Below are 26,773 nucleotides of genomic sequence, written 5' to 3' on the forward strand. Positions count from 1 at the left end.
CTCTTCCTTAGCATTGAGAGTACAAAAATATGATTGTAAACAAATTTGGTAATTTTAAATGCACGTTGAACTACATTTGTAACATAATCCATTTCCCCAATTTCCTTTAACATCAAATTTAGACAATGTGCTACACAATATGACCAATATATGTATGGGAATTCTGCTTTCAACAATGATAATTTATAAACAATAATAAAAAATATTAATAAAAATCATTAATGTTTATATCTATATATATATATAATTAGATTTCTCGTACTTGTGTATGGAGTCATTCACTAATATCGAAGGAGACTGGATCTGCATTCACACGCGCTTCACACGCACATCCTATTGGAAACATCTCCCGTATTTATTAATTGTTATTCAGGGCGGATGTTGACGAACGGGATCTGCTCCTCATGGGCGCCTCACAGGCACATCCACCGTGCATTGGAAACATCTCCCGTGAATAATAGAACTTATATAAGTACGGGAGAAGTTCCCAATGTAGGATGTGCGTGCGAGGTCGGTCTGAGGCGCCCTGTGTGAGGAGCAGCTCCGGTCTCAAGACCGGCTTTGCTCACTCCCTCGGTCCCTCCTCGGAATAGCGAGAGTGGCTTTGGCTTCATCGATCCGACGCCATCGTTACAGAGTAAGAGAGAAGATGAGCTCTCCTTCGTCTTCTGCTTATTCTCCATCCGAGAAACAAACGAAGCAAGGCTTGGGGTGGATGGAATGGCTGAGAGGGTGGCTTTATTTGGTATATGAAATGCTTTTCCAGAGGATTATGGCTAGCCATTTGCAGAATCCATTGCCTTTGCCTCCTCTTAATGATCTCACTTGCATTGTCACTGGCTCCACTAGTGGTATTGGCCTCGAAATTGCCAGGTAAATCCGTTTGATCCCTATTTGTCTCTTCTACATAATTAGTTAAGGCATTTGGGTTTGTTGTAATGAGCTCTTTCGTTTATAATTAAGTTGAATTTTACAAGATGTGTTTTTTTTCATTAGTTTGAAAGCATATCTTTATCTGCTAGGAAGTTTGAAATTATATCTTGCTTCATCGTTTTTAGTTTGTAGAGTTTCAGATACAAGTTAGCTGCTCTGGTTAAATGCGGCTTCTTGAAGTATATATAACTTAGGTAGTAGGTAGTTCGATGAGTTTTTTCCCCTGTAATTGTTATTGCATATATTTTAGTGCTTTAGATAGTTGCTTATGGGTGGTTTATTACATTTTTCCTTTATGTTTTCCTACTTCTTTGGTTGCTGTAATTCATGCATTTTCCTTGTCTTTCTGTACAGAACTTTGGTGATTTGGTGTATTGGTTTTGCTTTTTTTTTTCTAGTTTATATTGAGTTTGAGACATGTAAGGTTTCTCTTTTGGATATGACGGCTGGTTTTTTTCTAGTCAAGCTGATTGGCCATCGTTTTTGCCATTCTTCTTGAAGCAAGGGAGAATTCCTTGCAGCTTCACTGTGAGATTTTGTTAGGTTACACCCGAGATCAGTAAGGTTGCAAAATGTTCTTCAGAGGAGATATATATGGAGTGGTTGGATAATTACTTGGACTTTCAATATTCTAAGTGCCTGGACGTTGGGCATGGATGGAAGAATTTTGTCTACAATGGTATAAAGGAGTGGTGGAGGCACTTAATTGATCTTTGTGGTTAGGTTCTTTTCTCATGTTTATTCCTGGTATATTTTTGGAAGTATGGATGAGATGATTAACGTTAAAAAGCAGTTTATGAACTCTCTTTGTAGAATTTATTATTTACCGAAATATAACTAGTGACTTGATGATCCAATTTGTTTGCTTGGTTTCACATTTTGCTTCTTTTTATTAGGATTTAAGGGTGGAACAATCTCATATTACCACACAATAATTCTAACTTTTCTGTTTAGATGTCATACCTAATATTTGAACATTGGTTCTCTTGGACTGGATATGGACCTAATCTTTGATGGTCCTTTTATTATGCAAAGTTGCTTAGGTAGTTGTCAAAGCTCTCCAAAGTCTCTTCTTGGACTGAAGGATGTATTCTTCATTCTAAGAGATGCTAACCATTTTCTTGGTCATTTGAAGTTTCCCTTTCAATTTGTTAAGAGGACTGATATTGTGCAACTCATGCTATGCAACAAAAGGCTATCGGAGGATGGGCTGTGGTTGGACCAACTCCCTGATTGGTTATTGGCTTTTTTGTCTTGATTTGTTGTTTCGGTGTTATCTTTAGGTTGTTTTCTTCCCTTAGTTCCTGTTGGGTCTGTATGGACTATTTGTTTGTTTGATAAATGAATTTCCCATGACCAAAAAAAGGAAAATATTGACGTTTTCTTAAACAAAGTGTCCAGTCTTTGGCTTGAACTCACCATTGCACCAAACACTGGCCCCTATATACTATATCCTCCAATACAATTACCTTATATTTTGCTGGTAAAACTCTTCTGTAGAATAGCCTTGATTTTAAGATAGGTTCCTATATCTTCCAACTTAATGGCTGTTGATCATGTAGGTAGGGATTGAGAGGAGTTGTTTGTACTGCAACCTGGCCCCGTTTGTTTAGTTCTTCCCCTCTTTTTCTGGCCCACTGGCCATTCCCTTTTTGGGCTTAGGTTGTTTTTAAAGAGTATCTTCTTTGGATTCCCTGCTTTAAGGTACTTTATATTGTCTTTTGATATGCTTCCTTAATAAAATCTTTTATTTTTGATTAAAAAGAAAAGCTCAAACATTGTTATCCACACACTTCATGGTGTACTTGAAATGACCACTGAAAGATCTCTTGAACTTTTCAAAAGCCTTAAGGACTAGACATCTAGTCTAGACTCTAGAACCAATGAGCTAATATCTGTACCAAGATGGCAAGATGGGCAAGACATATCTTTAAGGGTTCTTTGGTTCCACTCCTTCCTAATTTCACAATAGACTGCTAATGAAACTATGCTTCAAATAATTTTGGTCTGGTTGCTATCCAGGCCACCTCTCCCAAGACCCTAGATAGTTGGGACTAACATTGGGTAATGGCCTTTTCTTAGCTATCCAACTATCTAGGCCAATGATGAGGAAGGTTGCTAGCAAATAGGAAGCTTGTTCAGATGGATTCTTAGGTTGGCCAACACCATAGTTGATATTCTAGCTAGAAGAGGGGTAAAAGGGTAGTCCTTTTATTAGGTGGTTGGTATGACGGGGTAAGTGTGTGTTACTTGTCAGCCATGAATGATGGCCAATGGAATTTCCATTTTGGAGTAAGATTTATGGCAATATTTAAAGAAAACTAATTAAAATGATTTCTTTCTGAATAAGAATTAAGTAAAGGTTCCATCTGTTAGAGGCCAATTTACAAATAATAAACAAATAACTTGCATCCTCCTTAGCTTTTTCCCCTCTTCTTAGATCTAGTCTCTTGATAACAATTTAACATGCTATTCTAGATCTTCTTCTCAATATCGTGTCTAATGCTCCATTTTTTTATCCAATGAAGTTTCTATATAAATCCATATATGGTTTTTGCCCCTTCACTAAGGATAGACAAATCTTGGATAAAATTTTGATGGCTAATGAAGTAGTGGAGGATTTCAAAAGAGTAGGGAAGAAGGGGTTTTGTTTATAAGCTGGATCCAGAGAAGGCGTATGATCATGTAGATTGGGGATATTTGCAATGGGTGATAAAGGAGATGGGTTTTGGGCAAAGATGGGTAAAAGTAGGAAATGGGGTGTCTAAGAACTACTCACTTTTTGATTTTGATTAATGGCTCCCCAAAAGGTTTATGGCATCTAGAGGGTTGAGACAAGGAGATCCCTTGTCCCCAATATTGTTCATTCTTATGGTAGAAATCTTCATCAAATTGTTAAGGCGGGCTGATGAGAGAGGCTTGTTTAGGGGATTTAGAGTGGGTAGATTAAACCAAGTGGTGTCTCACCTGCAATTTGCTGATGATACCTTGATCTCGGGAGAAGTTAGGGATATTCAGGGGGTGAGAATACTTGGGGGAATTTTGGAGATCGTGGAAGCAAAGTGTAGTTTGGTAGTGTTACAAATGGGAGAAAGAAGGCTGGAGGAGTGTCACAGTGTTGGGCTGCACAATTTGGCAGTGGCTTTTGAAGTACCTTGGTCTTCCCCTAGGAGGCAATCCTTGTGATGAGTCCTTTGGGAAATTATAATTGAGAGATTCTTAAGAAAATTAGATAATTGGAAAAAGAATTACCTCTCAATAGGTGGGAGACTACCTTTGATTAAATCCACTTTGTCTGACCTACCTATCTACTTCTTTTTAGTCTTTAAGGCTCCCATGAAAGTTGTGCCGAAAAAATTGAAAAAAATTATTAGGGATTTCCTGTAGGACTCGGGAATTGAAAAGAGAGATCACTTCTTAAATTGGGAGCAAGCCATTCCTTTAGGTAAATGGCTTTGGAGATTTCCCAATGAATTGGAAGCTTTGTGGCATTTGGTTATCAAAAGCATCCATGGTCTTCATCCAAATGGTTGGGATTCTGGCCTTGTCAGAAATTCCACTTTAAAAAGTCCATGGAAAGTGTTACAGAACTGATCTGTACTGGCTTCAGCCCTAGATTAGCAGAGAATAATAGCTGAAGGGAGAGAGAGAGAAGAGAGAAAGAAGAGAAGAAGAAGAAGGAGAGAAAAAACTGGTTCAAACTTTGAACTAGAGAAGATGTCTTTCTCTAGTTGGCCAGGTATTATTTATATGTTTCTGATTAAAGAACACAAAGACACTTATGCCCCTAATTAAGTATGGGACATAGTACTTAAAACCAGAATTAAAAGACATTACACCACACTATTAATATAAAATGAAATGACCAAACTACCCCTGTATAGCCGACTCTAACAGAAAGCAATTATGGACTTACTCCCAACCTTCTTGCAATTTATAAGGTATGATGCTATTGCTAAGAACCAAGGTGAAGTTTCGGGAAGACTTGTAGTGGGGAACCATTACCTTTAGTCAAGCTTTTCCACGAATCTATAACCTTTCTACTCCAAAAAACAAACCTATTGCTGACCTAGTAACTCATGATGGAAGAGGGTGGGTTTGGGATTTGGGTTTGAGAAGAGCTTTGAGAGAGCAAGAAATGGGTGAGATGACTTCTCTCTCTCTCTCTCTATCTTTTGAAGAAAAGTAAGGTATTGTATTAATCAACAAAAAAAGTGTGAAAGTATACAATCTACCCAGGACCCTGTACAATGAGAAACTGTACTATAGAGAGCCCAACAACCCAAATAGCAAAATAACTGAGCCCAACAGGCAATTGCAAAAAAAAACTATCCAAAAATAAAATCTTTTTCAAAGAAAGAACTTGTATTTAAATTACATATAGAATCCAGTAAGTAACATACAGAGCCCAAAACAAACACCATATTAAAATCCCATTCCTAAAAGCTAAACCCTAAACACATCACATTCGGAAAACCCTAGTTCCTCCAGCTTTCGTCAGAAGTGCCACCACCCCTCGAGTAGCGGGATCCACCATCTCCATTGCGATCACAGCCGTAGCCACCACTGCCACGGCTATATCCACCACTGTCACGAAAACCACAGTAGCCACTGCCACCGCCATAACCACCACCACCATCTCTTCTTGACATTCTTCAACAAATAAGTTTGAATCCCTTAGAAATGGATGAGAAAGTGTGGGAACCTAACTCTAATGGCTGTTCTCTTGTGCCTATTCTTTCCAAACCTTTCTTCAATCTTCTGAACCAAACCCTTTCCCTGCAAAAGAAGTTTGGGGCTGCCCTATTCCTCCAAAAGTAAAGGTTTTTTCTGTTAGGAAGCTGCCATACAAATCATTAACACTTGTGAAAGGCTTCAGAAGAAGCAGAAGAACTGGTGTCTCTCACCTCATATTTGTGTCCTTTACTTCAGAGTTGGGAAAAACACTAACCATCTCTTGGTGCATTGTACTTTTACAATCCATCTGTGGGCCCATTTTTTTCTCTCTTTTGGGGTGTGTCTGGGTGCCTCCATCAGAAGTCAAAGAGCTGTTTAGCACAAACTGGGTAAATTGCTGCACAAAGAGACATAAGTTTTTGTGGCAATGTGTTAGAGGTTCTGTGCTGTGGAGTATATGGCAAGAAAGGAGCACCAGAGTTTTTGAGGAGATGGAAAGGAGTGTGGAGGAGTTAATTGAACCAACTATTATCAGCGCTCCACTGGGCCTTGGTGTGTAAAGATTTCAAAGGTGTGCCCCTAAATGATTTGTTAGGAAATGGAAATCTGTCACTGACTTTCAGGGCAGTAAACCAAGGAGGGAGGTCAGTTGGTGTGCTCCAGTGGTAGATAAACTCAAACTGAATTTTGATGGCTGCAGCCTTGGGAACCCATGTAATTTAGGTTTTCGGGGTGTGGTCAGAGATCATAACGGATGTATCTTGCTAAGATTTTCTGGGCTGAGCTAAACTGAAGGCCTTACTTCAAGATTTGGATTTTGGAATTGATGAAAAGAAAGAAATTAAAAAATGTGGAGGTGGAAAGTGATTGTCAAACTTTAATTAGCTGGCTGAAGAAGCAGGAGTTGGTTCCTTTGAGAGTCAGACCTCTGCTGAGGCAGGCACAACACTTGGGGTCCTTATTGAATAGCTCATTCAAGTGGGTACCTAGAAGTGCTAATGCCCTGGCTGATTCCTTAGCCCACTTACTAATCTCTTATCCCTTTTGTGTTGTTTATTTGGGAGTCTTTTTGCTCTCTTTTTGGGTGCAGGTGGATAGCTCCTCAGGATGTAGTGAGTCTTTCGGCCCAAATTTTCTAAGACAGCCAACATAAAGAGGAAGAACAATGTGGAAGGCAGTTAGAACTGCTATGGTGTGGTCCATCTGGGAGGAGAGGAATGCAGGAATATTTAATGAGAAGCTCAGGTCGAAGGAGGAATTTGGGGAATTAATAAAAATTAAAGTGGTTCATTGGATAAAACCCTTGACATCTTCTAATGTTTTACAGTGACTGATATAATAAAGGCTTGGAATGAGGTGCCACACTCTTTAAAACAAAAGGAAAGAGAGATGATGGAATGGAAGCCACCAGCAAGGGATATGATAAAGTTAAATTTTGATGGGAGTTCAATGGGAAAACCAGGGATGACAGGTATAGGTGATGTGTTTAGAGACTCCTCAAGTGCTGGCTATGTAGTCATGACCTATAGGAGAAGGGGACTCATTAAAGGCTGAATTGATGGTGCTGTTACAATGCTTAAAGCTTGCTAAGCAATCCAATTTTAGAAACCTGGAAGTTGAAGGAGACTTAAAAGTCGTTATTTTGTGGATCACTTCTGGTTGCAACATACCTTGGGCTTACATACATGCCTTAAGGGGAGATAGACAATCTGAAAAGGGACCTAATGCTTCCTTTACTTGGATACACAGTACAGATAATGGGATGGCTGACACTTTAGTTATATGGACATTGTTGCATTCTGTATTTTCGGGTGAATGGATACACAGTCTGTTGTATCTTATACCTCCCTTTAATAAGATTAATCCTTTTTGCTGACAAAAAAAATTACAGTACCATTGGGTGTGCACTTATATTTTGTTAATCAAGCGGTTATACACATTCTGATGTATTTTTGTTCATAAGATGAATCAAAATTGTGATATATATCCATCTTGCCTTTATTCTCTCCATGGATCAAGTATGACTTGCATTCTGGTACCCTTATCAAATTCTGGGAACAAGTCTGGGTTGGGGACTTCCCTCTGAAAGATCAATTTCCTGGCCTTTTTGCTTTGTCCTCCCTCAAGAATGAACCAATTTCTTCCTTTATTGCTCCTAATTCACCCTCTGAGTTTGGTTGGAACCTAAGCTTGAGAAGAGGTGCTAGGGACACAGAGATTGCCTGTACCATAGCCTTACTTTCTATCCTTGAAGGGGTCTTTATTGATCCATCTAAGGCAGATAGCAGAATCTGGACACTCACTCCCTCGGGCTCTTATACTTGTGCCTCCTTTTTCAAAGCACTATTACCCTCTCATCCCGCTGGCTTTTCTTTTCCTGTTAAAGAAGTGTGGTGTCGACCCATACCTCCTAAGGTTGGGAGTTTTTGTTGGGAAGCCTTCCTGGGAAGAGTTAATATAGGGGATCTACTCCAAAGGAAAAGACCCAAAGCTGTTTGTCTCCTCATTGGTGTGTTCTTTATAAGTTTAATGGTGAGCCTGGATATCACTTGCTAATTTCTTGTCAGTTTGTTAAAGTTATTTGGGTATGGTTTACTTCTTTGTTTGGATGCAGGTGGACCCCCCTTTGAATGTTCAAAGCTTGTTTTCTTCCATGCTTAATTGGCCAACTAAAAGGGCTAAAATCATGTGGAGGTGTGGTAGAGCTGCTGTATGTTGGACAGTGTGGGAGGAAAGGAACTCAAGGATCTTCTCAAGTAAAGAGAGAGGTATGGAAGAAATTATAGAGAGCATTCACATTAGAATGACACAATGGTTGAGAACACTGGAGCTGTTCAAAGTGTTTTCAGTTGATGAGTTGTTAAGGAATTGGAAAGAGATTGCAGATTCAGGCCTATGTAGAAAGTTATCAAAAGCTTGCTGGAGTCCTCCACCTATTGGATTCACCAAACTGAATTTTGATGGTAGCAGCATAGGCAACCCATGGCCTTCTGGAATTGGAGGTGTGACAAGGGATGGAACAGGGAACGCGTTAGCCATGTACTCTGGGCCGATTGGGGTGGGAGATTCATTGAGGGCTGAGATTCTTGGAGCTATTGAAGGAATTCAAAGGGTCAAGGAAATGAAGACCAAAAAGGTGGTTATAGAAGGTGATTCTGCAATGGTGGTGAAATGGCTAACAGAGGACAGTGCTATGATGTGGAAATACAGCAATGAAAAGAGGAAATATAAATGGTTAACCAGGGACATGGAAATTCAATGTAATTGGATAAAGAGAAGTGCAAATGCATTGGCTGATGGTCTAGCTAGGCAAGGGGTAAATAGAGGCACATTATTCTGGGCTGTTTTGTAATCACTACAAGATCAGAAAGTTCTTGGGTAACTGGAGTTAAACCCTTTTAGCTCCATCCTGTAGTAATCTTGTTTTATCATTAATAAAATTTCACTGTTACTGATAAAAAAAAATGGTGATGTAGACACTTCATTTGTAGTGTAAAAATCAACTTGCTAATTTGTTCATTAAATCTTTGCGTTAGCCTTATATTGACTTCATCATTCACAAGCTGGGTTTATACGGTATATATACTCCAGCTTGAGGGGGAATCTTGAGGGAATATTTTACGACTTGTTTGCTGCCTTTATTTCTTATTCTTTCTCATGCTTGAAGTAGTATAATTATCTGTTTAGTTTCAGTACTTAAGTTGGGTTGTTTTTGGGTTTTTTGTTTTATTTTATGATTAGGGATATTTATGCAATCTTCTGCTAATTTATATCTTGATATAAATTATAACCTGGCTGATTTGGAGATTCCATTTTCTCTTTTCAATTGGCAGTTCTTTTCTTCTCTAAACCTGCTTGTATTATTCTTTCCTTTTCTAACCTAATCTGAACACCATATATAGATTTTGTACACAAGTCCTGCAACCTCCTTTCTTTATTGGGGCTTTGGTATTACTAACATATTCTATTTATGAAGTGTGCTGGTTTTTACCCCTGAATTTTAAGGTAGGGTTGTATTAAATAGGAGCTTATCTCTATCTTATTTCTTCTCTCTCTCTCTCTCTCTCTCTCTCTCTCTCTCTTTTCATTTTAAATTTCATTTTCCTGCTCCATTGTGTTTCTGAATGTTTGATGTAATCCTTGGTTGTTGAAATTGAATTACATCTGAATTAATTCCAATTGTTTTGCTTGCTGTAAATTGAGTTTCTTACCAGTCACATTCAACACAAAGAGGTTTTGGGTGTGATTGTGTATATCAGTGACAAAATGCGCCATAAACAAGTAGAAGATACTGAATTCTATGATCTAGTTGTTACCTCGTTTAACTGTAATAAATACTTAGATTTTTTTTTTGTGGCTATACAACAAGCTGCTTGTTTCTTTGCCTTTTACAGGCAATTGGCAGAGTCAGGAGCACATGTTGTTATGGCAGTAAGGAAACCTAAGGCAGCTCAGGAATTGATCCAGAAGTGGCAAAATGAGTGGTCTGGAATGGGGCTTCCTCTCAATATTGAGGTACCTACTAACTAAAAACTCCGTATCAAGCTCCTCAAGAAAAAAAATCTAAGAGATCATTGGGTTGTGGAATTTAGCATTAGCCTATTAGTTAATGTATTTATGCATGGCCTGCCAGCAGTTGGGAGTACAGGACAGTCATTCCATGTTTCATACCTGGGATTTTTTGATCAGTAACTAATCAGAAAAGCTGTTTTTTTTCTAGAAAAAAAGAGAGCACATTATAAATTTATAATATAGTAAAAAGGGGATGAAACAATTTTCTCGTAAAAGATTCACATCCTAGCACTAGGAAACCCAAAATATTTTTCTTATCAGAAAAGGTCAGCAATATAGATAAATATAAATTTTAAAATATTTTCTGAAAATAGAGTCTGCCCATTTTTGAAATATTTGAGGAGCATTACATATAGCAAATGACACCATCTCTCATTGGTACTGTCCTCTTGGAGCCATAGTTTTCAAGGTGCCAAGGTGAGGCTAGGCGACAGGGGGGCGCCTTGTCGCCTAGTTGCCTAGTCGCCTAGGCGCCCGCCTAGGCAATGGATTTTTTTAAAGTAAAACCATATATCCTGGGGTAGTTCCCTAGGTTCCATAACCATCCTTCCTTAATAATTATCCATGATTTTCATAAGAGAAGTATAAATTTCATGATTAAGTCAAGAAAATCAACATTTTATGAGAAGAAAAAAAACAAAGGAAAGAAAATTCAAGAAATATAGGGGCTGAAACCCTACTTTTGTTATAGGGAAAGAAGAAAAGAAAATGTGGAAGAAGAAAATGTGTTGATTAGACAAAATTTTAAGTTCTTCCCTTGCTTATTGGTTCAGGTTTTGAAATCTTTGAGGGTTCAATCAAGGATCACAATTTCGATACGATATGCCTTATATCGGGTGTATTGTATTGTATCTTTGGGGCCCCGATACACCTGTTTATAGGTGTTTTCGGGGACCCATTTTTTAAAATAATATATAATTGAAAAACAAAAAAAATTAAAAATAAGGGGAGTATCGTTATAAGTACCGATAAACCTCTGCCAATACATAGAGGTGTATCGATACTTTGAACCATGGGTTCAATACAGCAGTTAGCAATGTTTGTGTTGATTAAACCCTAACAAATAGGAAAATAATAAAAAGAAATTAGTATATAAACACATAAAATGAATATTTTAGTTTAATAATGTCAATTTTATAATTATAATTTCAAAAAATTAAAAATATAAAAGTATTTTATAATACAGTGCACAAAACTGCTTGGCGACTGGGTGAGGCGAGCCTCCAAGGGCGCCTTGTCGCCTAAGCATCACCTAGAGTCACCTTGACAACTATGCTTGGAGCATAGAATGCAGTCAAGGGTTTTGACTTTTCTGTGAGTTTTATAAGCCAAAATCTAAACTTATAACCTAATTTTCTGAAGTACCTGACTCCCTGAATTTGCCTAAAGAAAACTTCTTTGTTTTCTATGAAAGAGCCATCAAATTTTAATAAATTTGTTTAATTTAGTGAAGTATTCTTGCTTAATGAGTACACCTTGTAGTTGATAACTATTCTAGTCTCGTTCTCATTTTATTTCTAAACGATTTTTTTTTTCCATAAAGGCTGGAGTAGAATGTAGGCTTCTTGTTGGTTCAATTAATCCTATTTTAAAGGTTCATGGATTTAGACCTCTCAGAAAAAAGTTCTTGGGTTTAGATTTGGAAGTCATTGACATTTCTATATTATAAGGTAATGTTTCTTCTAGTTTAAAAATTGGTGTTGTTTGACAACTCCTTGTGAACGCAATTCTCCAAGTTCCAAAAGAATAGGGATCTGAACAATATCTTCAATTCTTCAGGTTTCTTTTCTACATTTTCTGTTAGTCTAATGACATGCATTCCAAGATATATGGGTGAAAATTTAACCATGAAACTACTTTCTAAAACAAATCTCCATGTATACTAGGGAAATAAAGAACTTTAGGGGGTTCTAAATTCATCTCCCAAGTGGTTCCAAAGGTTATTCCTTTTTCTGTGTGAGTTGTAATGTCAACATTGTCTCCATTTACTTATTTGATAAAAATAATTAATAATAATAATGTCAACATTGTCTTCTACATAATGAGCACAATTGTATTTGGAGCATTTGCATGGTTGTGTTTGGTCAATCTCCTCATTTAGTGCCCTTGCCAATTGTGTCTGTTTGGCATGGTTGTGTTTGGAGCATTTGCATCTCCCCTCTTTCTTGTCTTTTACCTTTGCTCAATTTATATATTCTTTCTCTTTGTAAGAATCATAAGATTATGTTTTTATCAGTAAAAAAGAAATAATACAAACCATTCATATCTTCTATATATAGGTTGTTATAAATCAATCTGGATATATTTGCATTTTTTTGGTCATGTATATACCCCTTGTTGTTACCATCAAAGTGATATTACTCCAGTCAAGCTAGTATCTGAAGGGTCACTGACATGCTTCATATTATGGCTATTTCAAGGTGATGGAACTTGATCTCCTTTCATTGGACTCTGTTGTGAGATTTGCTGAAGCATGGAATGCATGTATGGGACCTTTGCATGTTTTGATCAACAATGCAGGCATATTTTCAATTGGAGGTTAGTATAGATGATGTTGTCTCAGTTATTTGGTGTTTGGTGAGTTGGAGACCCATTTTTATGTTTCTCTTCTTATGTTTTTGAGTTGGAGACTCATTGGTTATGACTTATGAGTTGGATTTGAAATGGTATTCGGGGTGTTTTGGTGTGTGTTCTGTGTCTTAAGAGGGGGACATGTAAAGAAATTGATGAGGTGGTGACCTATTTTGATGTTTCTCATTTTTTGTTTGGTTAGTATCCATTTATGACACTATTTAAAAAACTGACTTGTTGACATGGGATGGATTTAAAGGAATTTTGGTTGATTGCCCTCTTGGGTTGATAACTTCTACTTGGTTTCTGACTTGCAAACCTGAATGAATCATGTATAGTTCTGAAATTCAATGATTTACATGATGACTTGGTTTCATATTCCATATATTGTGCTTCTTTTTGCATAAATTTATTGAAGGCCAAATATTGTTTTGTGTATCTTATTTGTCATCAGAAGAAAAACAGCCTTTTGAAATGAAAGGACTGTTCAAAATATTGCAGAGAATTGATTGATAGTAGCAAAAATTAAGTTTCAAGAAGAGAGAAGAGGAAGAAGAAGGTGGCGGCAATGGGGGTTCAGAGAGAGATTTCGAACATAATCTCCTCTTACACCCCTAATCCTATTTCATTAACTTAAACTTTAGTAATTTACAAAGAGGCCCCTAGTTGGGCAAATAATAAAAAACATAACATAAGAGAAATAAAGGCCCAAATTGAGGCCAAGAACATAAAGAGATAAAATAAGACAAACAGCCTATGGGCCATTCGGCCCATCTTCTCTACACTCCCCCTCAAGCTGAGCATAGATATCAATCATGCCAAGCTTGCCATTATCATGCTTAAATTTAACTTTGGGAATGCCCTTGGTGAGGAAATCAGCTAATTGGCCTTCAGAAGTGATGAAAGCTAGACAAAGTTCTCCAGTAGCCACTCTTTCTCGAATGAAGTGTCTATCAACTTCAATATGTTTGGTTTTGTCATGTTGCACTGGATTGTGAGCAATGTTGATGGCAGCCTGGTTGTCACAGTATAACATCAATGGCTTATCATGCTCAATACCCAGTTCCTCCATCAAGGACTGAAGCCACAACAGTTCAGAAACTCCATGAACCATGGCTTTGTATTCAGCTTCGCCTGAAGATCTGGCAACAACTCCAAGAAACAATATTACCTACCACCAAGCTACAGTACCCAGAGGTAGATCTTCTGTCATCGATATTTTTGACCCAATAATCAGCATCTGTGTAGGCTTCAAGTTTCATATGACCATGCTTAGCAAATAGAATTTCTTTCCTAGGAGAACCCTTCAAATAACATAGAATTCGTTCTGCTGCTGCCATGTGAATATCCCTGGGAGCATGCATGAACTGACTAATGCAACTAACAGCATATGCAATGTTTGGCCAAGTCATGCATAGATAGAGGAGTTTTCCAAGTAGCCTTTGGAAGACTCCCTTATCTTTCAACAATACTCCATCTGAGGCAGAGAGTTTATGACTCATATCAATAAGAGTAGCAAATGGTCTAGCACCCATCTTTCCTATTTTAGAGAGCAAGTCAAGTACATACTTTCGCTGAGAGACAATGATCCCATCCTTAGACCGAGCAACTTCTATGCCAAGAAAGTATCTCAATTCCCCTAGATCTTTGATCCCAAACTCTGTATGAAGGAAAGATTTAAGATCATTAATCCCTGATACATTATTACCAGTCACAACAATATCATCAACATACACAATCAGATATACTGCCAAAGATCCTCTCCTCTTCACAAAGAGAGTATGATCAGACTGAGTTTGTACGTAGCCAAAGTTAACAAGGGCAGCCCTAAACCTTTCAAACCATGCCCTAGGGGACTGTTTAAGTCCATAAAGAGATTTCTTCAGCTTGCAGACTTTCCCTTTCATATCTATTTCATACATCCCTAGAGGAAGAGACATATAGACCTCCTCGTGTAACTCTCCATTTAGAAATGCATTCTTTACATCCAGCTGGTAAGGTGGCCAGTCTGAGTGTGCAGCCAGAGATAGCAGAACTCTTACAGAAGTCATCTTTCAACAAGAGCAAAGGTCTCCAGATAGTCAATCCCATATGTCTGTGTCTAATTTTTTGCAACCAGCCTAGCCTTGTACCTTTCAATGGTGCCATCAACATGATATTTGATGGTAAAAACCCATTTATAGTCTACTAGTTCCTTCCCTTTAGGTAAATCAACCACATCCCAAGTGTCATTCTTGTGTAGGGCATTAATTTTTGTTCTCATAGCATCTCTCCATTCTGGAATAGCAAGAGCTTTTGACACAGACCTGGGTATTGGGTTAGAAGCAATAGAAAAAAGACAGCAAAAATATGAAGGAGAGAGCAAACTATAAGAAAGGTGTTTGGAAATGCAATGTGTAGTACACTTGCCAGAAGGAAGTATCAAAGAGTCTGTAGCCTTGATGGTTCCCTTGCTAGAGATAGAAGCAAGAGAGCCATTGGCTAGGGTGATTTTGTCATGGCCAGGGAGTAAATCATAAGAAACAAACAAGGTGGAAAGGCTGAGCATATGATCAGAAGCACTAGAATCAATAATCCAAGGGATCCTACGATTACTTGAGATAGTTGCATGATTGGCAGAAGCCCATATACCTGAATGAGCAAATGCAGAAGATGTTGAATTTCCTGGAAGGTTGGAAGAGGAGGCCACACCCTTTAGGTGACTGATCATCCTTCCAAACTTCTCGTACTTTGCCTTCATAGCTGCTAACTGCTCATTAGCAGTCTTTTCTTTAGTTAGACATCTGTCACTATCTGGACCAACAACAATATTGGCACTCCTTGCCTTCATATTATCAGGCTTCTTTTGAAAACGAAGGGGAAGAAATTCATGATGCAATTTCCAGCACTTGTCTTTTGTGTGTTTTGGTTTCTTACAGTACTCACAAATAATTTTTTTCTTCCCCGAGCCAATTGGATTTCCTGTAACTCGCTTAGGTTTCACTCCCATATTAGCAAAGTGATTATTTAGACCAGCCCTTTGAACCTGGACTAGTCTCTTGCTTTCTTCAATACTTACCAAGGCATAGGCTTGATACAATGAAACACTATCCTTGGATAAGATCTTTTGCTTTGTGATGTCATATTCTGGATTCAGCCCTATCAAAAACTCAAACACCCTGTTTCTCTCAACAAGTTTCCTATAGGTCTCGGCACCATTAGTGCTTTCCCAGGCTACAGTTTTCATCAAATCGATTTCTTGCCATAGAGATTTCAGAATTGAGAAATAAACAGCTAAAGGTTTCCCCCTGTATTAAATTCTTCACATCACTCAACTTGTATGCTTTAGCTACATTTAATTTCTGGGAATAGGTTTTTGCAACACTATCCCATATTTCCTTTGCTGAATTCATCCACAAATAATGTTGACTAATTTGAAGTTGCATTGAGTTCACTAGCCATCCGATTACAGTATAATTTTCTTGCATCCATTTTTCATAGGATGGATCATCTTCCGAGGGAGCCTTTTTGCTCCCGGAGATATAACCCCATTTGCCTCTACTGCAGATATGAATTTTTACTGATTGTGACCAAGCCAGATAATTAGTTCCATCTAGCTTGACTGTGGTCACAACCAGTAAAGAGTCAACAGAGGCTCCTGGAACCTGTTCGGATTCAGCAACATGCTTGTTTTCAACTCCTGAAGGGTCCATCTTCTAAAAATACTTCAAATATAACTTCTAATAATTTCGAATAACAATCAATGAAGATAGAAGAAAAACTGTGTTGTGAATTAACCTCTATGCAACCGTACCTGCTAATTGCGTCACACTTGGAACTCGGGAGAAACTGAGAAAACTCAGCCGCACCTTGTAGGCTTCACAGAACACCAATCAACTTGAGTCGATCTTCAAGATGAAGAATAAGAAGTTTTTCAGTCACTGAGCGCCCAAGTCAAACTCCCTGTGGGGCTCGCAATCAAATCTCTCCAGAAAATTATGGTTTCGGGCAACACACTTGAAACTGTCAGGAGGACGACAAAGACAATCTCCTCTCCAGAAACCACTAACACCTAGGCTGAAACAGCTTTCTTTAACTATTCATCCGATTCAGTTTTCCATACACACTGTGTATGGGAAAAAAGAGGTGAAAAAGAGAAGAAGAAGAGCCTGCTTTGATACCAAGAAGACAAACAACATTTTGAAATGAAAGGACTGTTCAAAATATTGCAGAGAATTGATTGAGAGTAGCAGAAATCAAGTTTCAAGAAGAGAGAAGAGGAAGAATAAGGTGGCGGCAATGAGGGTTCAGAGAGAGATTTTGAACATAATCTCCTCTTACACCCCTAATCCTATTTCATTAACTTGAACTTTAGTAATTTACAGAGAGGCCCCTAGTTGGGCAGATAATAAAAAACATAACATAAGAGAAATAAAGGCCCAAATTGAGGCCCATTACAGCAAAGAACATAAAGAGATAAAATAAGACAAGCAGCCTATGGGCCATTCAGCCCATCTTCTCTACATCATCATCATCCAAGTCTTGTCCCAATTATATGCAATTGACTATATGAATCTTGTTCCAGCCTTTTGGTCTGTTCAGTGCCATATTATTGTTAAATGATCCCTTAAATCATTTCCTACTATTTCAATTCATGTTCTTTTTGGTCTGCCCCTAGCTATATAATGGTAATTAAGAAAATCAATGATGCAAGAGGGATAACAGGAAAACTGAAGTAGCAAGGTTTGCCAGAAAGTCCTATAGCTGAAAAAGAAGAAGAGATGGCAAAATCAATCATTGCTTGAACCTATTGTTCAGAAAGACCATTAGATGCCTGAAAGGTTTTCCCTGAAAAGGTTGTGGTAGTTCCAGAACATGTCAGTATGGATGTGTCTCATCTATAGTGGCCTGATATGCTTTATAACCTTTCCTCCCATGAGATGATTTGGCTCTATGCTTATTTACCACATGCTCCTGTTTCTTGCAATAAACACAAATTCTGCTTCTTACAGTGCAATGCAATGTGGCCATATCCTTTACATGCATGGCATTGTTCATGGAAAAATCCCTACACCAACTCCTTTACCCTTAGAAGCTTGAGCTACAAAAGCCACATCAGGTTCTTTCTTTGCTATAAGCACTGCTTTAGTTTGCACATGGGTTTCTTCCCTCAATATAAGACCCCGATTGAGAATAGTAGCTCAAATCATTTCAAATTCTAGGCACAATTTCATAAGAAACTGCATAACTTTTCATTCATTGTTAACCTTCTGGTAACTTTTCATTAAAGGTAGGATCACTAGTGAAATACATCATTTCCTATTCTGTCCAAGAGAGATAAACCCAACATAATACTCAGTAATCTTTTTATCCCCCTGAGTATACATGAATGTGTTATGCTCCAACTAAAGCTTCTGAACCACATTTACCTGTTGACGCACCTCCATATAATCCCACATGGATTTTGCTGTCTGGAAACCAAAGTTGATATGCAGTGGAAGTATTAACTGATCCTAACAACCAGGATATAATTTTGGCATTCTTACTCCATTTCCTTGGCAGGTTTATCAACCAGCTTAGTCTTTTTTTTATGAATAAGAGTAAATTTTATTAATTCAGAAACTGATTTAGATTTGTAAGCTCATACAACAGCCTTGGAGAGGCGCGAGCTGCAGCCTCTCCCAACAGATTACAAGGAAACTATAAATAAATTACAGAAAACAAAGCTGTGCCAGAACAAATCTTCCCTTGCCCCTTGCTTGGCTAACACATCAGCCACTATAGAAATTGGTATATTCGTTATTAGTCAATTAATCTTCTTAATTTCATTACCTTGGAATCCCCTTCCATAGTTTACTGCTCTTTTCCCATCTACTCCCAGTTGGTTCGCAAATTGCACCCCTTGTACAGCAGCTAGTGGTTCTTTCCTAATAGAATCTCCAAATCCCAAAGGACCCGAGTAAAGAAGAACAACCTCTCCAAAAGAAAAAAATAAAAAAATAAAACCTAGAGGGCCCTGGATTGCCCATGCTACTCCTATCAAATTTTAGCTTTAGATGGATGGGGGAAACCACCTTGTGACTACCCTATTCTTAACGGAGGAATATTTTACTACTACTAACTAGTTTCTCCATAAATCATTAAAGGGGAATTGATGGAAAATTTCCAATGTCTTCAATAGGAAAATTCTATCCCTCTCTTGGAAAATTCTAGCACTCCTTTGTTTCCAAGATTGTCCAAATCAAGGCTTCTTGAGCACATCATAACATAATTCTCCCTCCTTTTTGTGCTTCTGCTGGCAAGCTCCAGCTACAGCCAAACAACGAGAGGAGCCAAACCTATAACTCTGCAGAGAACGGACAAGATATTAGTAAGTGGTAACAATCCTCCCCATGAGCTCTACCAAGGGTACACTAGTTGGGAGAAATACAAAGGGAAGGTCTTCTCTTTTGTAAGTTATCTAAAGTGTTTACTTTCCCATGGTACACTTTCCAACAAAAAGCCATAATCTTTGGGGTAACTGGTTTGGATCAAAATTCCTTAAATAAACAAATCAGCACAAAGTATAAACCGAAAACTTCTCAACACTCCTCATACTAAGTGTCGATGTTGAGCATCCCTAGCTAGAAAAGTAATCCATCAAAATTTGGTTTAGTCACTCCTTTTGTAAGTACATTTGCTGGCCGATTTTCTGGCTTCACAAAAGGGATACCACATTTCTAGAAGTAGCTTTCTCCCGTATGGAATTCAATCAACATCTATGTACTTGATTTGGTCATGCTGAACAAGACTGTGCTATATTAATGGTTACTTTGTTGTCACAGTCCAACTTCATAGGTCCATTAGCATCAATTCCTACACACCAAGGAGAATCTTCAATCACAACTCTAAAAATCAGTGAACCATTATCCTATATTTTATTTCAGCGCTAGACTTTGTCCCTATTGACTACTTGCTCCTCCATAACACAAGATTGCTACCTACAAAAGCAAGGTAGTTTGATGTGGAATATCTATCATCAACCTCTTCATCTGTAAATGCTCTCCTCGATGTATCCTTCAAGTAAGCAAGATTCCTCTTAGTTGCTTCAAGATGAGTAACTTGAGGTTGATGCATAAGAAGTTTATTGTGATGAAGCTTAGGGGTAATTTAAATTTTTTGTAATCAGGGTTAAATTGCAGCATGATTATAAAAGCTAATGATAGAGGTGTGTGTATGACTTCTTGGCTTGCATATTCTTTCTTTCTTTATCTTTTTCTTCCTTCTTCTTTTTCTTGCACTTTATCACTCATCTACAATTAGTCAACTACTTGGTATCATAACAAGAGCTGGGCATGATGCAGGCATGGAAGCATGGGAAGAATCCATGGGAGAGTGAAACCAGTCTTGTCAACTTAGATCAAATTAGAGAAGAAAAATCTGAGAATGAAAAGTGTGTGTTCTCTCTTGAATCACACACACGCCTAGAAATGTTTAACTTATATATGAAAGAATACAGTGTTAAGGAAAGGGTAGTTATGTCCTTGTTTTACAAGAAAGAATAAAACAAAAGATAGTGTACATAAGTTACAATATAAAAGACTGGTCACAAGGGCCAAAAAAGGAAAGAAGATGTAAGAAACATAAATCAGTCTCTATTAGGGGTGTAAGCAGTATTTGAAAATCCGATTTCAAATTGGATATTCGACATAATCGAATCAAATTCGGATAATTCGAATATCTAATCTGTCGAATTTGGATATCCTATTCATACCGAATAGTTAATCGGATTCGAATTCGGATATGACCTGATTCGATTTGATAAATATACAAATGCGACCGATTATTTAATTCTTATATAATATATAAAATATTTTATATAATTTATATATAATAATTAAGTTATATAAATAATTTATATATTTATATACTTTATATCAATAAAATATTTATTTTATATATTTATTAATTATCTAAAATAATAATTAATTGAATTCGAATCGAATTGAATATTCAAATATTTAATCGGATTCGAATTCGGATATTAATTTTCAATATTCATTGGATATTGAATCGAATTTTCTAATCGGATTCGAATTCAGATATTGCCTGATTCGATTCGAATTCGATCCGTTTACACCTCTAGTCTCTATACCTCCCCCAAACTGATGCCGAGGTACGAGCATCGATTTGTCAACTAGAAACTGGTGACAAGCACAGGTCATAGCCTTCATGAATATGTCAGCAAGTTGTAGGGCAGAAGACACATGCGGTAGTGATATGTGTCTAGAAGAAAACTAGTCTCTAATGAAGTGGCAGTCAAACTTTATTATGTTTGGTGCGCTAATGGAAGATCGGGTTGGATGCAATCTTGATAGCACTCACATTGTCAGCATAAATAGGAACAGGGGATGACAAGGAGATGCAAAGTTCACTAAGGAGAGCTTGTAGCCATATAATCTCACTGCAGACGGATGACATAGCCCTATACTCAGCCTCGTTAGATGATTTGGAAACGGTCGGTTGCTTCTTACACTTCTAGGATATAAGAGAGTCACCAAGAAAAACACACCAACTAGTGTGGAGCGTCTAGTGTTTGGGCATCTTGCCCAATCAGCATCTGCATATGCAGATAAGCTAAGCGAAGGAGATGTAGGAAAGAAAATGCCATGTGAAAGTGTTCCACGAATGTATCTGATAATGCGAAGGACTGTAATCATGTGCGGTTGCCGAGGAGAAGAGACAAACTGACTGACCACTTGAACCGCATAAGAGATATCTAGACGTGTCATGGTGAGGTAGATCAGACTACTAACAAGTTGTTGATAAATAGTGGCATCTGCTAGGGGGTCCCCATCATCCTTTGAAAGTTTTAGATTCATCTCAAGAGGTGTGTCAACTTGTTTGTCATCACTCAGGTTTGTAGATCTCACAAGGTTCATTGCATACTTGTGTTGATTAACAAAATACCCACGGGAGTGAGTAACTTCTAGACCCAAGAAATAAGTGAGATGACCAAGGTCCTTCATCTTGAAAGACTGACTGAGAAGCTGCTTTAGAGAGGAAATACTTTGACTGTCATCATCGGTAATAAGAATGTCATCCACATAAAGAATTAATAATGTAATTCCTTGGGGACTCCTCGAAATGAACAATGAATAATTTGAAGAGCTTTGGGTGAATCCTGCATTTGTGATCACTGAACGAAATTTCTCAAACCAAGCCTTGGGGCCTTGTTTAAAACCATACAAGGACTTTTTGAGTTGACATACCAGGGGAGAACTATCATAGTATCCCGGTGGAGGCTTCATATAAACAATTTCCTTGAGGTCCTCGTGCAAGAAAGCATTTTTGACATCCATCTGATGAATTTCCCAGTGTTTAATTGCAGATATAGCCAACAACAGATGAACGGTGGTCATCTTAGCTACAGGGGCAAATGCCTCATCATAATCTATTCCGTACTCTTGCTTATACCCTTGTGCCACCAAACATGCCTTGTATCTATCAAGACTCTCATCAGATTTGAGTTTCACTTAATACCCACTTGCTTCCAATAAGAGGCATCTGGAGGGGCTAGAACCATATTCCAAGTATCATTATCCATAAGGGCAAGCTTAGTATCCATTGCTTCTTTCCAATGCGAGACAGCCATAGCCTTCTAGTATGATGTGGGAATATTTGTGGCAGACAAAACAACAGAGAAGGAGCTATCGTTTGAAGGAAAACCATAGCGGTCAGGAGGACGAGAAATTCAAGAAGAGCGACGTAAAGGGGGATTAGAGGATGGTTGAGGATCATGGATAGGTGCAGGTGTACTTACAGGATCAAGAGAAGGATGAGAATTCATGGCTAGAGATGATGGATCAACTTCTAGTGATGAAGGGGGCAGGGCGATAGGAGATGGAGCAGCTAGCCTCTTTTTGAAATAGACACGGAGCAACTCTGGAATAGAAGGTGAATCCGAAAAACCTGCAAAGTCAAAAGAATGCAATATCGAAATGGAAGTAGTAGGCAACTTAACAATGTGGGCAAAAAAGGACATGTCCTCAAGGAAGATAACATTGTGGGATACGCGAACTCAATGAGACTTCAGATCATAGCAAAGGAAGCCCTTATCAGGGCTATATCCCACAAAAGCACACATTGTTGATTGGGGAGGCAGCTTTGTGAGTTCATGTGGAGGAAGATGAACAAAACATACACAACCAAAGACATGAAGAACAGAAAAATCAGGTGAACGGTGAAACAAACTTTGAAAAGAAGAGGTATTATGCAAGACAGATGATGGAAGAATGTTAACAAGGTACACAACAGTGCTGGCCGCCTCCACCCAAAATAAAGTAAGAGCATGGGAATCATGAAGAAGAGTTTGAACTATGCTCAAGATATGTCTGTTCTTGCGCTCTGCCACTCCATTTTGTTGTGGAGTGCCAGGACAAGATCTCTGGGATTGAATTCCATTGTCTCTCAAGAAAATTTGAAAACTTCCATCAAGGTATTCACCTCCCGAGTCTGAATGGAGAACCCCAATGTTTGCATCAAATTGGTTTTTGATTTTTGCTAGGAAAGATTTAAAGGTAGAAAAAACATCAGATTTGTTTCTCAAGAAATATATCCATGTAAAACGAGTACAATTATCAATAAATGTAACAAAATATTTAAATCCCAACCTAGAAACAACTGGTGACAACTTGAGACAACCAAACATCACTATGTATTATTTTAAAAGGAACAAGAGCATGTTCAACAACTGAAGGAAAGGGTAAAACATGGCTCGTACTCAAGCAACAAGAAATGCAAGCTTTATCAACATTATTAAAAGAAGTAGCTTTAGAAGACAAATAACCATCACGAAACAAAGATTCAAGTTTATTTGCATAGGGGTGTCCAAGACGCCTATGCTACAAGTGCCATACATTATTTCTACAAATAACCTCAGTACTAGGAGTGGTCGTAAGTAAACAGGATGTGAATGAATGCCCCGATGTCTTTTCAAATTCGAAGGCAAATAGCTGACCCAGTCTACGCCCCTTCCCTTTCACCGTCCTACTGTGCTAGTCCTATATCAAATAGCCATCATGGGAAAAGGAAACAATGTTACCATCCTCAAATAGCTGACTGACTGAGATCAAATTCGTTGTAAGTTTAGGAAAAAAGAAAGTTTTAGGTAGATGAAAGCAAGAATTGACAGATGTAGTTAAGGACAAATCATTGCAACCAACAATGTCCAATTTCTCTCCATTAGCAGTAATAATATGTTTATTCAAGGATTTGGGTTTAACGAACTGACCAGTGTGAGCCCCTGTCATATGGTTAGAGGTCATGGAATCAATGATCCATAAGTGACTAGGAGAGGAACAATAATAGGATGACTCACCCGAAAGACCGATGGCTGAAAATGAAGAGGAAATAGATGAGGATACTAACTGCCGCATTCTTTCTTCTGTAAGAGTCCCAGAATTTTCATCCATTCCTGCTGAAGCTGTACTCCCTTTATCTGCACCTTCAGTTGTTGTCTGGAAAGCCTTGTGTTGATTCTTCTTAGAACTTAAACCATTCCCCTTTGCTAGCTTGGTAGGACATTAAGGAATAATATGTCCATGCTGTTTGCAGTGGGTGTAGAAAATTTTCTTCTGACAGTGTGAGACATGTTCGTATTCCTTGCATTCATAGCACTGTACACGGGATAAGTCCTTCTTGGGCTTGGATTTGTTCATCAGAAAGGCTGTCTCTGTTCTTGAATCAGATTTCAACCTCAAGGTCGATTGAGTAATGAGTCTAGTTCCCTCCCTGAGAAGCTCCCCCAAAACTGTGTCAAGTGTAGGAGGAGTGCCCCTACCGAGAATGTTGGACCTTACAATTTCATATTCAGGTCTCAGATGTATCAGAAAATGCATGATTTTCCTCCTATCAAAGTGTTCTTTCAGATTTTTAATGCAGCAAGTAGAGGTGTTTTCACCCATGTGAACTAATTCATATTCCGTCCACAAGTTCACGAAATCGGCATGGTACTCCTGTATTTTCTTCACTCTGACTATAAAAAAATATCTCTGTCTCTATCTGATACTGACGTGAGATGTTGGACTGTTGGTACACCTTTACCATATAGGTGAACATCTCACTAGCAGTTCGATAACTTCTCATTAGAATAGCAATTTCAGTTTCAACAGACCCAAGAAGCCAAGACACCACTTTGGCATTGTCGATCTTCCACTGTTTCAGCCCCTTAGAATCAGACTCATCTGGTTGTTTTGTGGAACCATTCACAAATCCCCATAAGCCATTTCCTTCAACATAGAACTGGAAATGGAATTTCCAGAAGGCATAGTTTGTTCCATTGAACTTTACTGGTAGAATATCTCTTTTCTCCATGGCCATTTCAGCAATGAGTAAGCAAAGAAAACTAAGAAAATAGAGCAGCCGAAGGTCCAAGTAAATCCAAAACTCGATGGAATAAGTGTGCCCAACCACATGCCACAGAGGAATCAAAATCCAATAAAGAAACCAGTCACACAGTTTTCGAACTAATAACAGTCCAGAAAAGGTAAGTTTTCTGGACTGTCGAACAAGAAGAAGGGAAAAACACCCTTCAAAAGGAATCCGAACCAGAACTAAATTATAGATCTAGATAGATCTGACCTGGGCGACTTCAGATCTGAAGTTTCACAGTGTTTGGAGTAGCCGATTGAGAGAAAAGGAAGAAACCCTATTTCTGATGGCGATCTTCCAGAGAAATAGCAGCAGAGATGTGCAGATCAGTACAGCAACATACGAGATCCAAAACTGAAGTAGATAGGTTGATTTCACAGATCTAAACAGATTTCAATCAAGGACAGGTTGAAAAAATCTGCTCTGGTACCATGTCAACTTAGATCAAATCAGAGAAGAAAAAGCTGAGAATGAAGAGGGTGTGTTCTCTCTTGAATTACATGCCCAAAAATGTTTTAACTTATATATGAAAGAATACAATGTTAAGGAAAGGACAGTTATGTCCTTATCTTACAAGAAAGAATAAAACAAAAGATAGTGTACATAAGTTACAACATAAAAAAGTGGTCCCAAGGGCCAAAAAACGGAAAGATGTAAGAAACATAAATCAGTCTCTACAAATCTCTCATGGTTCCTCATTCAATGATGATTTTGTAAATTATAGGTCATTTGAATTTTGGTACTGTTGAGTTCTTTAAGTTTATCTATTTTTTAGTTTGTTTGTGTCTTCGGAAAAGGGTTAATCATGTTAAAGGGTCGATTTAGTTTATGGAGTCTCATTGGATGGCCTTTGAAACTTTGTAAAGTTAAAGGTGCAATCACATCATTTGTCTTTTGGCCCATCTTTTAGGGGCCAAAATTTGTCAGATTTATATGATTTTGGTGTCATTAAAGTAATTAAGTTATCTATCTAAAGAGAATAATATCTTTTAAATCCAACATGTTTTTCATGAGTTATTGTCATTTTAGTGATGGCATATCTGTGGGTGAAAGGGTTTGGGTCTTTCTTTTGTGTCACCATTGGAATTGTTTTTGGTTTGCTTGGTAGTAGTAGGCTTGTAAAATTATTATTAAAGTTGGGAGTCTTTATTTAAGTTTCCTTATGGGTTACCTATTGATTTGCTTTAGTTTTGTAGTTAGAATTTACTTGTTTCCTAGTTAAATTGGAGTCTATAAAGAGAGGTCTGAGTCCTTATGATTGGTTTATAAATAGAGCCATTGCGATTGAGATAGTTGAATTAATGAAATGGATATTTTTTTGAGTTGCCTATGGGTCTTCTTCTCTTTTTTCTTTCTCTTTATCTCTTTCTTCCAAGGTTTAAAATGTTGGTGTCAACAATTATAATATAGGAAACGTATAAGAAATGTCATATTGAAATATTTTAGAAATTATTTTTGGTAATGAATAAAAAATGACAATTTTATTAGTAAGACAAGGTACATTGTGAAATAGCACGTTTGGGATCCTAACCCGGTTGGTTCATTTTCTTGTGGTTCCTTTTTCACCTCTTTAGTGTCGGACAATGCCTCATGTGGGTTCTTTCCTGTAAAGGAAGCATGGCGTGCTCCT

At 37.9% G+C, this 26,773-nt stretch overlaps 1 protein-coding gene across 1 annotated transcript in view; it reads left to right on the top strand.

The window, feature by feature from the left end:
* Window positions 1-383: 383 nt before the first annotated feature.
* LOC104586689 (dehydrogenase/reductase SDR family member FEY-like) overlaps window positions 384-26,773 on the top strand; it is an 81,949-nt gene continuing 55,559 nt past the window's right edge. The window contains exons 1-3 of the mRNA XM_010243995.3: window positions 384-873; window positions 10,005-10,125; window positions 12,603-12,720. Coding sequence (XP_010242297.1) covers window positions 650-873; window positions 10,005-10,125; window positions 12,603-12,720 — 463 coding nt within the window. The 5' untranslated portion in view covers window positions 384-649. The remainder of the gene's footprint in view (window positions 874-10,004; window positions 10,126-12,602; window positions 12,721-26,773) is intronic.

This window comes from Nelumbo nucifera, chromosome 8 (genome assembly GCF_055504915.1).
Source record: "Nelumbo nucifera cultivar China Antique chromosome 8, China Antique-T2T, whole genome shotgun sequence".
Lineage (NCBI taxonomy): Eukaryota > Viridiplantae > Streptophyta > Magnoliopsida > Proteales > Nelumbonaceae > Nelumbo > Nelumbo nucifera.